This window comes from Eurypyga helias, unplaced genomic scaffold (assembly GCF_000690775.1).
Source record: "Eurypyga helias isolate BGI_N326 unplaced genomic scaffold, ASM69077v1 scaffold15563, whole genome shotgun sequence".
NCBI classification, from domain to species: Eukaryota; Metazoa; Chordata; class Aves; order Eurypygiformes; family Eurypygidae; genus Eurypyga; species Eurypyga helias.
The window spans coordinates 1-17,143 of record NW_010239325.1 but is presented as its reverse complement, the minus strand read 5'-3'; the positions used below and the strand labels follow the sequence as shown (position 1 = coordinate 17,143).

At 48.0% G+C, this 17,143-nt stretch overlaps 1 protein-coding gene across 1 annotated transcript in view; it reads left to right on the top strand.

Moving 5' to 3' along the window:
- LOC104506971 (netrin-4-like) overlaps positions 1-17,137 on the top strand; it is a gene marked incomplete at both ends in the record, with an annotated part of 35,957 nt that extends 18,820 nt beyond the window's left edge. The window contains 3 exons of the mRNA XM_010148113.1: positions 9,278-9,404; positions 10,631-10,819; positions 16,971-17,137. Coding sequence (XP_010146415.1) covers positions 9,278-9,404; positions 10,631-10,819; positions 16,971-17,137 — 483 coding nt within the window. The remainder of the gene's footprint in view (positions 1-9,277; positions 9,405-10,630; positions 10,820-16,970) is intronic.
- Positions 17,138-17,143: the final 6 nt, after the last annotated feature.

Genomic DNA, 17,143 nt, shown 5'->3' with positions numbered 1-17,143 from the left:
TGTGATTGATAATACTGTTTCAAGTAGCGCTGCGCTGCTTTCCACAGATGTTCCCTGAGCGAAAGTCTTTGAAAGGAGCTGTTTGCTCAGGACTATTTTGGTGGGATATCCTTGCCTGGGAACATGCCCTGGAACACCGCGGAGAGTTGTAACAGAGCCTGCAGCCAAACACGCTTCTGGTATGGCTATAGCCTGTAGGAACCATCGTGCGCAGGTAACAGGCGGTGCTGTGGGCAGGAATCAAGTGCCAAAATCACACAAAACCAAAGCAAGAAATAGCAACAAGCCCCTGTACCGGCCCCGAGGGGACTGGAAATTCAGCTCTGGTTATAAATCCGTGTGTGGCAGGAGTCCCAGAGGTGACGTTGCTGCAGTGAGGTTGACTCACTTCACTGTGCAATGTAGGGGTGACATAGCCCCATGGTTTACAGGGAGGGTCAGGGAGTGGTAAGATGTTTCCTTTCCCAGTACCACTTTGTCCATCATAGGACTGGGGCAGCTGGGGCTGAGCCCGGTCTGTGCCTGGCTTCTGCCTGTGACTAGGGGACTGTGGTGGCACCCCACTCGTGCATACCAGGCTAGGGTTTGCCAGTGTGTTGCTTCAGTTTGGGAAGAGAGTATTATTTCCAAGATGACAGCAAGATACACATGTGTATGAATAGAAAAGGGACGAAAGATTGCGTGGTCTGTGGCTGCTTAGCTGAGAGAAGTCAGAGAAACTTCTGTTAAGAGAGCAAGATTTCAAAGAGGGAGCATTTTTTAACATTTCACCTGAAATGTTAAATGTTTCATGTGACCTGAAAAAGTCACATAAAAGATAATTCTGAAGAATTACAGTCAGTCATTCAAGGGTGAGATGGGGACTTCAGTCTTGCCTTTATGTAACTGTATCTACATGGTGTTTTAGAGAACCTTCACTGTAAAACCAAAGACAGCAAAAGCTGGGAAGCACATTACCATTTCACAGTAAGATTAAAAAATCTGTCTGTTTTTACGATTATTTAGACCAGAGCACTCCTGAAGAATGTCCCCTAAGAGAGTTAACATCAAAATTTCTAAGCAAGTTGAAAGTCCTTTAAAAAAAAAGTCAAAATAAAGTACGTGCAAGTTTTCTTAACCCCCTACTTGGTCTCAGCCCATAGACAAAATCCTAACTGCAGGCTTAGTTTCAGTCCCTGCTTGGCCAGTGGAAGACTGGGACATGATGTATTTGTTTTTCTCCTGAGCTGCTCTGGGCAGTCAGCCGGGGTGTCCTGGCAGCACCGGGCACAGCTGCCGGGTCCCGGGCAGATCTTGCCACCAGAAGCATTTCAGCCGTCTCACCCAGAGAGGATCTGACAAAGCCGCATGGGAATGCTGGTGGCTACTGCTCAGGCAGGTTTGGTGCAGGGACCTGACCCGGAGGGCCAGGATCCTCCACTCAGCTTGGGCTATCGGCCCAGATCGCTGCTGCAGGATTCCCCCCATCTGATGGCTTTTTTCTTCGAGGGCTGGGCCATCCTGTGCTGAGAAGCTGACAGTTTTTAAGGTAAACATTCCAAGTGGCTGAAGAGCAGCTAGAAGTCCAGCTTGGCTTTGAGATAATACTGACCTGGGACATCCTTGAGGTGTAGGGTTGGGGATGCAGAGTGGCTCTGTGATCAGAGGGGCTCCTTCCACCCCAGCAGAAGCAGCTCTAGCTCTATTCACTGGGATGACATAATCTCCTTTGTAATCCTTCTTGAGTCGGGTCAAAGCAAAGGTGGACTTTACAGAGCCCAAACATTCACTGTGAGAAAAACATATTTCACATCAGCCCCAGTGGCAAAAAGCAATAGCCAGGGCCTGATGAGAGGAGGTTTGTGTCTGTGCCCTCAGCACCATCCAGCTGCACAACTGTGTGTAATGCTCCTCTCTGTGGCAGTCACAAAGTGGGTACCACAGAGCAAAGCTTCCTGGCAATTCCTCTGCCCACCCTTTCTCCTGGAGGAGAAAGGAATTTATGTATCATAGAAACATGGAATCTTTTAGGTTGGATCTTTAAAATCATCAAGTCCAACCGTTAACCTGGCACTGCCAAATCCACCACTAAACCATGTCCCAAGGTGCTTCATCCACGTGTCTTTTAAATACCTCCAGGGAGGGAGGAAAGCTCTGGCTGTGTTTGAGCATCAGAAATGCCATGTCAGCCTTTAGTGAATTCTGCATATATAGGTGGGGCTTCTGCTCTAGGGGAGGGTATCTCTCCTTGAGCTGTAGGCAGAGACTACAGAGAAGACCTGGTTGTCTTCCAGTGATGGCAAGGGCTGTACCTCATGGGTAGCATGATCCTGACTGTCCCTTGTTATACCCTTGTGTGCAACAGACAGCTGTCAGGGTGATCCTGATACACTTCCTTCTCTTCCCTGCTCCCCCCAAATTTATTCAAAGGGTCACTACCCATATCTCATCAACAACAGCCCAGTGCATATCCAGGAAAAAATGTGCATGGACAAACGCAGCTCACACCGTGCCATGGTTGTGTCAGCAGTTGGGTTAGTTTGTGAGCTGCATTACATGGTGAACCACCAGTGCAAGTAGACAAATGGATTCACATACACAGGAGATCCCTCCTAATCTTCAGCGGCCATGAGAAGACCTTTTTCTGGCTGATCTGTAGTATAGAAGCTTCTCAGCCCTTGCCACTACCTCTGTGCATGGAGCTATTGCAGTGCATGCTTGGCCCTCTAGCAGCCAAAGCATCACTGTGACCTGCTGGCAACTATGTCAAGGGTGGGGAGAGGGCCTAGATGAAAGCAAACCCAGAGATACCACGCCTGGGCTGTGCAGTTCTGTCTCGAGGTGAAGGCAGAATCCTGCAACAGCTAAGTGGTTTTCATGGCTGGCCTGAGTTATCAGTCTCAGGGGGCTGTGTCCTTGCTGGGGCTTCCTGCTTTTACCCTTGTGAGATGAGATCCCACTGTCAACTGATGACTTTTAGTTATCTCATTGATAATCCAGTATTATCAACTCTCTGTTGTTTCCCGCTCTGTCCTCTCCTGCACTCCCGCTCGTGCAGCCCTGGCTGCACATCTTCCACTGGCATGGAACAGAGTGAGAACGAACTGAGCAGTCTGGTTTTGTTCATCCTCCTGTTTTCTTTTCCCCTAATGGCACAGCAGCTCTCTGTGCTCTGAAGAAAGGAAGTGGGAAACTAGAACATGGGGATGAAGCGGTTTCAGTGGACTTAAGACATGTGTCCTGGGCGGTTTGGTGTGGTGCTGCTGCCACACTGAAACGGTACTGCTGCGATTACACCTCAGTGGTTCGAGGTGCTGTGTCAGTGTCACTCAAGGCCTCTTCCAGCAACTGTGCTCTTTTTTCTAGGCTGAAGAAACAAACCAGGTCTGGAACTTGATCAGTGAATGCACCTGAACTTGATTTCTGACAGCTGCCCAACAATTAGGCTAGACCAGACCCCAGATATACCACACCTACTTTTAGGCATGCGTTTGGTGCCTAAGTTAGCCAGCTGATCTCCCCAGGCTCCTCCGTAGTTGTGAAGGAGTGGGGGGCATACAGTACTGTTGGGATCCTGGGTAGACTGAGCTGCCGTGCTAAAGCACTTCTGTGTAGTCAGGCAGGGTGAATATTCCTCTCCTTTCCCATGTGGCCAACCCAGTGGCTGTTACAAATTGTTATCATGCTACTGACATCAAAAGACCCTGAAGGTCGTCTCCAGCAGCACTGACAGAAGCCTATTGTACAAGGAATTAAAAAGACCCCACCAGACGGCCCCCACACCCTGGACAACAAGCTTTGTATTCTTTAACAAGAACGAGATAGGATATGAGAATTTTCTCATGCATAAATTTGGTTGTCTGGTGCTTTGGGGAAGAATACCTCCCCGTGTGCTGACAGACCCCAGTAGGCAACAGTTCTAAAACTGGCACAGTGGCTTGAGCACAACGCAGCTTAAAAGCTATCGTTAGAGACTCAGCATGAATCCTGTGATTTTTCTTTAGGCTGATAATATCATGCCCATTTTCCATGAAAGTAAAAGAAAAGAGAGAAAAAAAACCTACTTTAGCAGTTCCAAGAAAGAAACTCTATTAAAAGCAGTTGCCCCTCCCAGCTATTTAGCTTGTTTACGCTATCAGGTCTTTGAGACATTGATTTTCTTTTAATGTGTATTTGCGTTGGACTCTATATAGTGGGTGAGTTCTTACAGTATAAATCAGTTCATAACAGGTGACTGAAAGCATTTTTCCCTCAACACAGCATCTCTTTCTCACTGCCCAACAGTTTGGAACATGATAAATAGAGGGAGGGAGGGGAAGTATTTTATAGGATTCAACTAAAGAAAAAACCCTACGTATTTGCAATGTGAAAGGAAGCACTGGAAGGTTATAATTCAGCAACAAAAGGCGCTGGAGGGAAGCATGCCCTAGCAACTGTCTTTGTATAGAGAAATCAGTCGCTCGTTTATCTTACAGAAGTCAACTTTTGTAACACTGTTTGCATTGTGCCCCCTCGTGACTGACGTTGCGGCGGGGCTGTCGAGCTAAGAAGGGAAACAGTGTGAAAGTGAACTGGGATGTAAAGACCCCGTGACAAAATGAAAAACAGTATGAGAAGGCTCTGCCACTTAAATGAGTCAAGAGCCGTGTGAATGCTTAAAGGGGAGAGATGTACTGGGAATTGTGTTTGTGTACTCAGCGATGCTCCAGAATGACCCAACTGGATATGCCTTACTTAAATGTAGATTAAGGTGAATGAGAAATGAGAGAAAAGCGTCATCTTTCCCTTGTCGATGTGTGGGGGTCACATTCTGCCTTCAGAAAGGTGCTGAGATGCTGGACAAATCCCCGAGGCTGAGTACATCATTTCCCCGACCTCCCTTGGATCCCAGAAGAGCCGCTGGGCTGATTTCTCAGCCCTGGCTCCCAGACGCCCTGTGGCACGACAGGCTGTTTACAGGGCACCAGTCTTGCATCTGCCCTTCCTACAGCTCTCACAGGCATTCATTTCGCCCAGCGTAGTCTGTTGGCTGCTTTTCACCTGACGCCACTTCTCGTTTCCTCCCGTTACCCCTTCTGCTTGTCTTGTCTTTCTCCTGTTTTCAGCTGTCAGTGAAAAAAAATACCTGTCTGCCTATGGGCTGCCAGAAAGGGCTTGCTAATATTCACCTTCTTTTGTTGCTTCCAACACATAAAAATCTTTTCTGTCATGCTGGAATTATGTAGAATAAAAAGAGAATTTCTTCAATGGGACAAAGCTAGGATGGAGAGATTTTTAAAAGCAGAGCTGTTTTGGGGGGTAATCATTATAATGCTATTGAAAAAGAATAAATACATCAGCCCAAGGCAAGGTTTTTGAAGCACTTAGGTCTGACTGTCATTACATTTCTGGGAAAAAGGAATAGGCAAAAAAAGGTATTAACTAAATGGTTGCACTAAGAAACAACCTACTAAAGACCACATTTCCCTCCCCTCACTTCATTGGGACTGGCCGTTTTTAGCTTGTTCATTAGTGGGTCTGCTCCTTGCTCTGCCTGAGAGAGAGGTCAGGGCCACCATGGGACCTGGGGGGACCTCGGAGAGGCAGAGTTTTCTTGGGGTCCAGCCCCTTTGAGTAGCACCATCAAAAAGGCTCAGCACATCAGGAATTGGGAACCCTGCTGCCTATCCAAAGCTTGCTCCCAAAGACCGGAGCCTGGGTGGCTGCACCCGAAGCAGCAGCAGGGCCAGATGGGATATCACATCCTGTGCCCCTGCGGGTGCTCACCCAGACGTGAATACCGCTGGGATTACGAGTCCCCCGTCCCGCAGCGAGCAGGGGTGCGCAGGTTTGCAATGCATGGCTACAGAATGGCCCGCCCAGCCCACGCTGAGGTGAGCAGAGGGGTGCAGGACCTACAGCGGGATCTGGGCTTGGGAGGGAGCATCAGATGGAGACGCTAACGCATCTGGTTGTGGCCAGCCCTGGAGGAAGGGAGGCTGCGAAGTGGCACCTTTACGATAGGAACCGGGAACACATGGTTCCTCCTGACCCTGGCTGCGACAGCACCCACCGAGTCAGCTGAAGTCAGCACTTGCCTTTACACAGAAGGCAGAATCACCCTGTTCTGTTATTTTTCAAGGCTTTCAGCCAGACCGTTCATTTCCTTCCCCCCGGGTCCGTTGTACCTTTACAAGCAATCAATACCAGGAGCATTATGCCCCGCTCTACCTCCGGGTCTACCTAAACACCAGCTGGCTGGATTTACACCATCTCCAAATCTGGCTCTTTTGCAACACTCCTTGCCACAGCATCTGAGAAGCCCACAAGCCTAACATTGCTGCAGCAGTTTTTTTAAGTTTATAAACCCCTTTCTTTTAGAGTTCATATACAGATTGATATTGAGGTTGGTGCACAGCTATTCAGTGGTTTACTTATTAGCTCTGCATGCCAAATTAATGGCTGCACATCAGGTTCTTGGGATACCTGTCCTCTTCTGTTTTGTTTTCATCCACCTCCCTCTATTCTGACAATGTGGCATGCTCGATTATACAGTATTATACAGGCTTTCAGAAAATGCAGGCTCTTATGCCTTGGGACCATGAATGCTCCTCGGCAGGGAGTTTTGCCTCGCTCTCTGCTGGTGTCTTGGGATGCTTAATCCTTTGAGGGTTTCTTAGATGCTGCTGAGTTTTGGAGTCGTACATTATTAATACTGATCAGCCACTGGCTGATTGATTGAGTCCCCACAGATTCTTTGTGCAGCTTTGGCAAGAGGGGAAACAATTTGAGGGGTGACTAGCTGCAGGCACAGGCAGGGGGAGCACACATCTCTGCAGCAATCTCGAGTCCCCAGGTCTGAGACAAACCTCTGTTTGCAAGTCTTCGCCCATGTCCTTCTTACTTTGGCATCATGATCACCAAAGCACCAAGGGACTGACTGGATTTGACCATGGCACCCTCTGTCTCCTTCAGGTTGCCTTCTCCTCCTAATCATGCATGTCTCAGGTCTGCTGTGTCCCTCTACCCTGACAGCTGGGACAGTCCTGTGAGGAACAAGCTGAAGGATGTCTTTGGCCATCCCTGTAGTTCAGGGTGCTACAACCTTTTTAGCCCTAACCACTCAATGGCCAAAGGGCTTGCAAGAAACCCCTACAAAAATGGCATCAAAGAGTTAGGGTTCCATCAAAGCCTCCAGAAGATGACCACACAACCAATACAGGTTTAACCAATTTGTGCTTCCATGCAGGTGGATGCTTTCAAATGTGTGTGAAGTAGCTCTGTAACATTAGGTTGTGTGTAGACTTTGCCTAAAAAATATATGAGAGAGAGAAATTTTATTGAAGAATGATAATTTAGGAAAGCAAGGCATCTGAGAGTTTGAAGACCATTTTGTAGGTGGTAGCAAAAATAAAAATATGAAAACACAGGGTACACTTTGAGAACTAAATATTCCATTTGAAAATCTGTTGTGTTTCTTTTCTATATTTGCTTCTCATTCTTTTCAAACGTTACCACACATTTAAGCATATATCAATATGACAAGCCAGACAGACCAACTAGTATCTGTGGTGAGACCAACTGAGATCTGCAATAAGGCCAAATAGCACAGAAAGCGATGTTATCTTAGTATTTGTGCTTTAGTTTAGATGCTTGCGCATTCTGTCTGACTCTTGTCTGTGTCTGTCCATTGCTTATGCAGTCCAGTTGCTGTACTGTGTTTTGCTTATTCCTGCTTTGATGATCCAGACATTTTAATAAAGCAGGAAAGGATCTCTTGAAAAGTTTTTGAAAGATTTTGCTATTTGCATTGCTGCTGAGAAGTCTTTTAGGACTTGCAAGGTCAGTTTTGAAGTTTTTTCTGTACCAGTTACATCTGAACCCTGTGAGATAGCAGCTGAAAGCTATTCATTAAAAATAAATAAGTCAGTCTTCGTTAGCCAGCGTGTCTGGTGTGCGCGTGAACCTACGTAACAAGCAGGAGCTGTTTACAACACGTCCAAGGTCCTCTTGTGTCTTGTTTACTGTTCAGGTTCTTCACAGGAACCTTTTTCGTGGCAGGTTTGGGCAGCAAGTCATACAGTTAGGGACAGCACACTTGTGAAACCACAGGTTACTCAGAGTGAAGGCAGCATTTTCCAGTAGCAGTTACAGCCATGCCCCAGCTCCCACCCGGATCACCAGCTACCCCAACCGCCCTGTGTTGCTCATGATGCCCAAAGCAGCCAGCAGCTGGTGCAGCTCCCCAGCTCCCTTGGTTTCACGGCCTACCTGCGGCACACGTGCGGGGCCATGCTGGCAGGGCAGGCTCAGGTCTGTCTCATTACTGAGCAGCAGAAGCTGAGCCACGCTCAGGTTATTGCCTTCCTTCCTTTTATCCCTTTCCCCATGAAGGAAGGGGCACCAGGGCCGGTTGTGCCTTGAGCCTGGCCATGCATCAGACGTCTGGAGAGACTTGCAGCTGCAACACCCATAGTTAAACTGTACTGAAAAGCAAAACATCAAGCAGAGTAAAGCTGCAAGCACAGGCAGCCACCAGAATAGCTGTGGTAGGTGGCTGCCTGCCACGCTCCATGGCAAAAGGCAGGGCCTTCAGCCTTGCTGGCAGAGCCACGCGGCTGCAGAGCTGGGTTTCGTTGCACCTAGGGGCTGCCGGGCTGCTCCTACCCTCTGACTACGTCCTGTTTTCATTCCGCTTGCCGACAGCGTGAGTAATGCCAGCGGCTGACAGGGCAGCTGGCACCGAGCGTGCTAGGCTGGCTTTTCATCTCTAATTACCCGCTTACACCAGGCTGTCTAGCTGTTAAATTACCTATCTGTCACCAAGATATCCAAGTATAGTCACTCATGGTCTTTGTGCTATCCTTGGTTCTTCCTTTGTGAAGCAAATCTGCCTAGGATGAGTAGATATCTATGTTTCAGCGGGTTGAATTCCTTTTTTTTTTTTTCATACTTATTCATGTTGTTGATGGCTGGGCACACAGAGCTGGGTGCTGAGGTTGTTGAGTGCTATTCCTGCAGTGCTGCAAAGGTTCTTGGGAGGCAGAAAAAGAGAAAGGTTTTACAGGCTGTCCCAAGGATACTTTGGATCCTGGCTTTTTTTAATCTTTCCTGGAAATTCAAGCTTCAGCTAGAAACTCTGTAATTGCAGAATATTTGTCTAGTTCAAGATACCAGTACCGACATTGTGCTAGCTCTCTTCCTAGTCTATATAACAGCATCTAGCTGGTGTTGTATCTCCTGTACCTGGTCATTGCTCGTGCCCTGGAGACGCTTCGGGCTTTGCTGTGGGTGATCCTTGCTCTCTTTCCCCTGCTAGGTCCACGGGAAATGCATGTGCAAGCACAACACAGCAGGGTCCCACTGCCAGCACTGCGCCCCGCTCTATAACGACCAGCCGTGGCAGGCTGCCGATGGCAAAACTGGAGCCCCCAAAGAGTGTCAATGTAAGTAACCAGCTGGGAATGATGTCTCCAGGAGCCTCTCCCAGAGCAAAATATTTCCTCCTTGCGCACCTTTCTCCTGTGTTTCCAAGAGGCAGCAGATACTGGGGCAATGGGCAGGTGTTTGCCCACACTCCTGCCCAGGGCCCACCACGTGTTTGTATTGTGGGGACGGCTGTCTTCGCAAAGCTTCTCGCTTGGAAATCCTCCGTGCAACTCAAGCACGTCTCCTTGAGGTGTAGTCTTCTGTCACAGGCAGACTGCAGCCTGCCAGGGTGCCTTGGAGGCCAGCATTGTCCCCTCCATGGGCACCGCTGACGAGGTCCGGCCTTCTGCTGCTGGACATGGGCTCTGCTCACCCCCTGGGTGCTGGGGGCAGGAAGAGCTGCAGGCTTTGGGGAGGTTTGGGGGCTACTTCTGCGGTGCCAGGGAGAGATGCTCGGGGTGAGTGCAGGCTGCAGGGAACTGCAGAGGGCATGAGGCGATGGGCTTCGGTGACAGCAGCCTAGCCAGAAGGGCGCTGAGAGCTAACCGCATACCCCAGAAAGGTGTGCAGGCATGCTACGCACCATCATGCAGTGACTACCGTGCTATCAACTCTTAGGCTAGCACCAGCCTGCCAGTGTGGGCTGCGGTCACACCTCATTGCAGCAGGGATGTTCCTCAAGGGAGTGAGTGCCTGTTTCCATCAGCAGTATTTGATGTGCAGGGGGTGGAACAGACCTCACTTGGCCCCTGACTTTAAGTGTGTGGGCATCCAGACTTCCTCCGCTGCCAGTGTAGGGTAAGGGGGATGGTCACTCTCTCTCACACACCTCCCCTCCACCTGCCTTGTCCCTCTGTCACCTGCAAGGAGCATCCTGACAGCAACCGCATGGCAGATGCTCTACAGGGTACTGCTGATTTCTAGAGCAGGGAGGGAAGGATTCAGCACCAGCAGGACCAGTGAATGTGGGAAGTTTTCCTGCCCCAGCCTGGCCATGATGCTGCCTTTGTACTGGTAAAGCCATACTGGAAAAGAAAGAGCTAAGGAAATTATTTTTTTCTCAAATGGCCCCACTAGAGGTTAGGAGGCGTGGATGAAAATACCATGATACTTCACGACTAACGGGTTCACAGGTCAGGTCTTCCATTGCAAAACGTGGTTCAGGGTTTTGTGCCTCTTTTCTATAAATTGACACCTTTCACTGCCTTAATGAATCTTTCTGTTCCCTCTGGCTCCATCTCAGCGTGCAAGTGTAATGGGCACGCCAACACTTGTCATTTTGACATGGATGCATGGCTGGCATCGGGCAATCGCAGCGGCGGTGTCTGCGACAACTGTCAGCACAACACGGAAGGGCAGCACTGCCAGCGCTGCAAGCCGGGCTTCTACCGGGACCTCAGGAAGCCCTTCTCTGCCCCGGATGCCTGCAAACGTAAGTCAACAGCCTTTTACTAGTAAAATGCCTCTGTTAAGTGGGAGGGCATCGAAGGAAAGGTGGGATCCTCCTGCTCCTCCGTGGAGCAATCTTATTCCTTCAGTGAGGGACAGGGAGTTCTCTGAATTCCCTCGTTGATGCTGTGTGCAAAAAGCAATGGTGCAGTTTGCAGGGCAAAAGCCTGCAGATGCTGTTGACAAACCTATCCCGAGGATCCCTGTAGCCTGGGGCAGGGGAAGAGAGATGATTCATTGACTTTCTCCTGCTATTTTTGGAGAGCAAAAGCTGCATCATGTTTGCATGTTCTCCTTGTTTGGTGATAGCTGCAACCCCAGAAGCGGGATGCCTCAGCCAACAGCGGTGCAGCTGAAAAATAGCATCGCCCACCAGCGCGTGTTCGCAGCAGCAGGTGGGTATGGAGGGAGAGACAGGAACATGAGTTAAGTGATACTCCAGTAGGCATGACACTGAGGAGGCCAGGCCGGAGGCAATGACTTGGACACATGTGAAATTAAATATTTCCCAAGCAAAATCAGGGATCCAAAACCACGCTCCCCAGGGACCACTGTGAGGATGGTGACTCACCACAGGGAACTCCGGATCCCCAAACCACACTGAGCACATTACACTGGTCAGTTAAATATAGGGAGCAGGCATGCTCTCTGCTCTGCACCTACAGCCATACCCTGGCTTCACCAGACTTCTCCTCACTGACCTAAATTTGGAGGAAGCTTTTCATGGGAGGCAGAAAAAAATCTGACTGACACTCTGCTTGTGTGATTTGAGGGGACACTGAGCACATCTCCCAGCTCCAAATGAGAAGTGCCTGCATTTAAAGGAGGAGAAACCCTTCTGGGGTGGGAGATGCACTCCAGCCTGGAAGGTGCATGTGGTTTCGCTTTCGTCTTCAGGATCGGGGGGGAAGGACCACTTTTGTCCCTCTACCTCACTGGACATCATCCTTGTGAGACTGCTCATGGCTCCACCAGCCTGTCACAAAAACACTTCTCCTCTTCACCTTTCACTCATTGCAAGGAGGAGCAGGAACAGCTGAGCCGCCTGTGTTACAGCCCTGATTCCTTTTACAAAAACAGAATTGACCACAGTTCTCCATTACTTGTGTAAATAATTATTTCACTGCTGTAGCATGTACACAAATTTGTTTTTTTAATCAGTGAATTTAATGTTTTTTTAAAGTTTTTTTACCTACTTGAGTACTCTGAAGTCCCAAGCCTCGTTCTCTGAAACATCAGATACTTTCCCTCCATAATTATTGCCAGAACTTATGCAACAAACTTTTGTTTTGGAGTCTCATTAGTGAAAAAACAGGTTTAAACCTTGCATTTAGAGTCAAAGCAGGAGTTTGAGGGTTTTTTCCTAACTCTCATGGATTCAGCCTTGCTGTTTAAGAAAAAATACCAGCTGGATTAGTTGACTCCTGCTAGAAAATGCAGGGTGAAAGGTTGAAATAAATTCTGTATGGGACCCTCAAGCTCCAAAATGCATTTTTACTGCAGCTGTGCTACCTTCACTAGGATTGCAATTCCTGATGCTCTTTGCATGCCAGCTGCCATCAGGATAGAGCACATACTTTTCTGAGGCCATTGAAGCCAATTCAAGCTTTGGCACTGATTTGAGTGCAGTCTTCTGGACACCTAAAAACACCGCCCTTCACCTTGGAGGTAGTAGGAGTGTCTGCCATCTCCTGTGATGTCTCATGCAGCCTGTCGAAGAGATGGAGTTTCACAAGGAACCCATCGTAGGGTTTTCCTGATGCCATAACACCCAGTTCAAATCCTATGGCTGTTTGGAGGGTCCAAGAGGGAGTCCAATGGCACCTCCTGTTCTGGCCAGCACAGAGCCTTCTTCCTTGTAAAACCAGATGGAAACAGAAGTCTCAGGATGTATCGCTGCAAAACGGCCTCAGCTCGAAGGGAAGGCTGCCAACAGTGTACACGTGCCTGTGTGCAAGTTAGACCAGCGCTAATGAAGTCAGGCATTACATCACGTCATTAGCTATATGTTAGCCAAGTCCCAGGAGACTTGATTAAAAAGCTTCTCCCAGCTCTTCTGGGCAGGAGGAAGCTGTGGAGATGAGATGATTAATGGGTATTTTTGTTGATGTAACGGCAGACACAAATGCTGGTGCTCAGACTTCTCAGCTTCCAGCATTCATCTCTAAATCACTGGCCCATGGCATTCCCTTTCCACATTTCCTCCCCCCAAAAAAGTGTGTCTGGCATAAAGACTATAAATTTGATTCTGTTACTCTTTAATGCAACTATCCAGCCTCTTTATGAACCACGATGTATTCGTGAACTCTGGTATTTAAAGACGAAAGGTGACATATATTTGATGAGAACGGTAAGATAGCCTTGAGTACAGTGAGAAGTCGTCTACATTTATCTACCTTCTGCATTAAGTACATCTACTCTATTTTTTTTTTCTTCCAGTGTTTATGAATTACAGGGCATGAAGTACTCGGGTATCAAGGAGACAACTTTACCCAGCATAAACTGGGTTCCACAAAAATGCAGGGATTATCTGAATGCTTTCCCTTCAGAGACCCTATTGACACAAACACACAGATTATTTCTCTCTGGGCTTTTCAAACCCTCACAAACTCTCATCTCCCTAAGACCCCTTCACCGTTTCCCTTCTCGTCTCTTGCTGCCGGGGCTGCCCCCTGCACCCAGGGACCTGGGATCTCACAGGGAGCCCAGCAGTTCACAGGGCCGCAGCATATGACTAATGAATGTTAAATTAAATTATATAAGACTGATTACAGCCTATGCCTGGAACATTTCCAAGGACCGTGCCATGGTCTGCAATAACAAGGGATATGCGTGGTGCCCTGTTATTCTTTCTGGGAAGGCCACGGCGTTGCCTGCTTGCTTCTGGCTCAAGGCACCGTTATTGCTCAACTGCAAGGTAGCAGTGAAAATTTTAAAATACCAAGGTTAAAGTAAATAAAGGAGTTGTTAAGCTGTAATCTTTAAGGATACTTTAAAGATTCTTGTAGGTGAAGAGTGTGTATAATATTTGCTCAGGAGTAGGTGTGTACCTGATAAAACGAGACGTTCTGCTGTTTAAAACAGCAATCTGATGACTCCTTCTCCCCACCATACCTATCAGTCCTTTTCTTTACATCCCTCATGAATTTTTAAGCCTCAGCTACAGTATAATTGCAGACAATAAATCGGGTTTTATAATTGCCAAGTTTATTTTTGCTTTTCAACTGTAGGTTTTTGAGGGTAAATATTTGTCATTTCCAAAGGTTAGCTGGCAGCTGAAGAAACCACAACAGTATCGCTGATCCAGGGCGGGGAAATCCAGCCTTGCTGGAGTCCCATTCACCAGGTTTCAGTCCCCATCAGCACATGCAGTGCCAGGGCAGGCGGCTGTTAGTTCATACGTGTGTGGAAGGCACATGCAAAATATTACTGTGTAGACCAGAGGGGTAAATTGGCAGTTTAGCAATGCGGCTTATGAATCAAAAGGAAAGCAAAAAGGTCACACTTATGGAAGGTTTCTCTTGGCTCCAGACTAGTGGTGCCCAGCCAGCCCTTCTCTTGCTGGAGCTCCCTTGGCCATGGAGACCCCCAGCCTCCCTAGCGGGGTGGCCGCGGCACATGCGACAGGCACTGTCTGGAAGCCTCACACTGAGAGCCTCGTGCTCCATGCGTGTATCCAGCCCTGTCTGTAGCTGCTTTGTCTCTGCTCATCTGCTCCACTCACCTTGCTGGAGGTGGGTGTCCTACTGCCCATGCTACAGTGAGGCAGGCTGGGCTGAAGGAGAAAACAGGGTCTAAACTGACCCTCAGTGCAGCAGCCCAGGCAAGAGCTGCAGCAGGTGCCAAATGTTGTACCTTTTCTTCCTCTCGTTGCTGTAGTATGGAAGCACTTGGTCCTGTTTCCTTGTAGTTCTTTCAGAGCTGGTGCAGTGCATTCCTACCTGAGCTCTAGTCTCATTTCTCTGCTCAGTGCTTGGGGACAGGCTGCACTTAATGTCTGCACTGCTCAGCACGTTCACACTGCAGCACCTCACAAACATTTACTCTCCTGTACAGCTGCCACCCAAAGCATCCAAATGGTGTCATCTTGGGCCTCCACCCAAGACCAAAAAGCTTCAGTTCACCGGCCGCCAATGGAAAGCAGGGCGGCACCTTGGTAGCCCATAGGGGAGCAGCCAGGAAGGACGGGGTCCATGCAAGGGGGTGTGCGCAGCCCATGTAGAAATAGCCAACCTTTACAAAACATCTCTTTGCAGCTTTTATTAGAAAGCATAGCCAACTATATTTTCATTTTTAATTGACATTTTAATTGCTGATGAGCTTGCTGCTGTATTTTTCATAACAGCCTTTGTAAATGTAATGTTCTTGCCTTACCATAGTGTTGCCGCTGCCATTAAATTTTCCATTAGAAAAAAAAATATGCAAAGACATTCTGTAAAACATTAAAAGCTCCAAGTCCAGTAGGGTTGGGAGTAAAATTCAGCTGAAACCCGACCAAAACAGGACCAAATATCTCTCTGAACAGTGGGTTTAGCTCACTGACTGCATGAGAACAGAGGAGCCTTAAGTGCTTGATATTTCCCCTGAAGGGGCTGAGGAATGCCAGAAATACCCACCGAATCTAGTAGGAGAAGAAAGCACTGGACTACATGTGTCAGGTGTAAAACACTTCACAGACTTCAGGAGAAAGGTATGCGAGTCTCAGTGAGCACTGTTGAAAACTATGCTATTAAAGGTACACGAGTTCACTGCCTGCAGCTAGTTACGCAGCTTGTGGAGAGGCTTTCTAATCTTTTAATTTTATGTAATTATATTTGTTTGGGAATAGAAAGGGTGGGGAAAGTTTGGGGATTACTTTGGCAAAGATTTTGGAATCATAGTCGCCTCTAAGTTGACTGCCAATGCTAATTTATCCTTTAATATTTTGAAATGACACTCTGGGTATGTCAAATCCTTGAAACCACAATGATCTTGTCAGATCAAAATTAAATATGTGTACGCAGCAGTGAGCATTTTAAGGGAAAGAAGGACTGTGATGCATGCAGGGGCTTTTCTGCTTTATTGCCTTCGCAGTTGCATAATAAAAATATTCATATTAGAATTTGGGAAGATTTTACCTCTAAATAAAATTTTCTCAGGAAATCCAGTATTTATGTAAATGGAGATTTAGACAGAAATATTCCAGTGGGGAATATTTTGCCATAATGCACAAGGCTGACCGTAACACATTCTGATCAGAGAACCAAATCTTAAGCAAAGGAGAACACACTTTTGAAAACTGTATTTCTGATCTTGGAAAAGATTTACATGTTTGGGGGAAAAAAACCCTGTAGTCTTGCAACAGACACAAATTATATTTATGCAAAAGAAAAATCCCAAGAAGTAGGCAAGGAAAACTTCACACCACCTATTTTAGGGCATCCTTTCTGATTTGTAAGAACGGCCATATCTCCCAGTGTGCCCCAGTGCGTTTCCAGTGCATTGTTCTGCTGCAAGGGGTTGCGGGGGAGGAAAAAAGAGCAGCTGGGGTTATGCAGGAAGAGTCACAAATGACCACAGCCTCCACTTCTGAGATTCATATTGCGAAAAAGCACATCTCTGAGCCATCCGTGTTCTCGTTTTTTAATGTACAGAAACGATGGCTTTAAAAGAAAATCATACTGAGACAGAGGGGTACTTTTTACTCAACTTTAATTAAAATGACCATTCTGAGTTTTTTTTTAACCTCCTGGCAGCAAGACAGTTTTTACTACTTTAGAAGGCAATTATGCTCCAATTCATTTTTGCAATGAAGCACTCACAGCTGCTTAAACATCATGGTGAGCCAGGCACATCCCCAGGTACTTGGTGGGACTGGAGTCCAGATGCTGTAAGGGAAGCAATAAAGGCCTGTTTGGCAAAACATAATGTGAAAACAGGGTAGGTTGATTAATTAAGATAGCTCACAGAAGTTAAAATCATACGGTTTCCAAAGTGAGACTCTGGTCCAATCGATACAGGCGAGGGAATAAAAGCCCAGAACCCCCATCCATGTCCCTGGGCAGAGCAGGGGTTTCGCAGGCATCTCCTGTGCCTTCGTCCTGCAGAGCATTTGCCCTCACCGATGTTCTCTCCCACCACGGTGTCCCCCACAGCCTGCTCCTGCCATCCCCTGGGGTCGGCCACGCTCCCCCTGGGCCCCCGCACCTTCTGCGACCCCAGCACTGGCGACTGCCCCTGCAAGCCTGGCGTGGCAGGGCCCCGCTGTGACCACTGCCTCCCTGGCTACTGGGGCTTCGGAGCCTACGGCTGCCGCCCCTGCGACTGC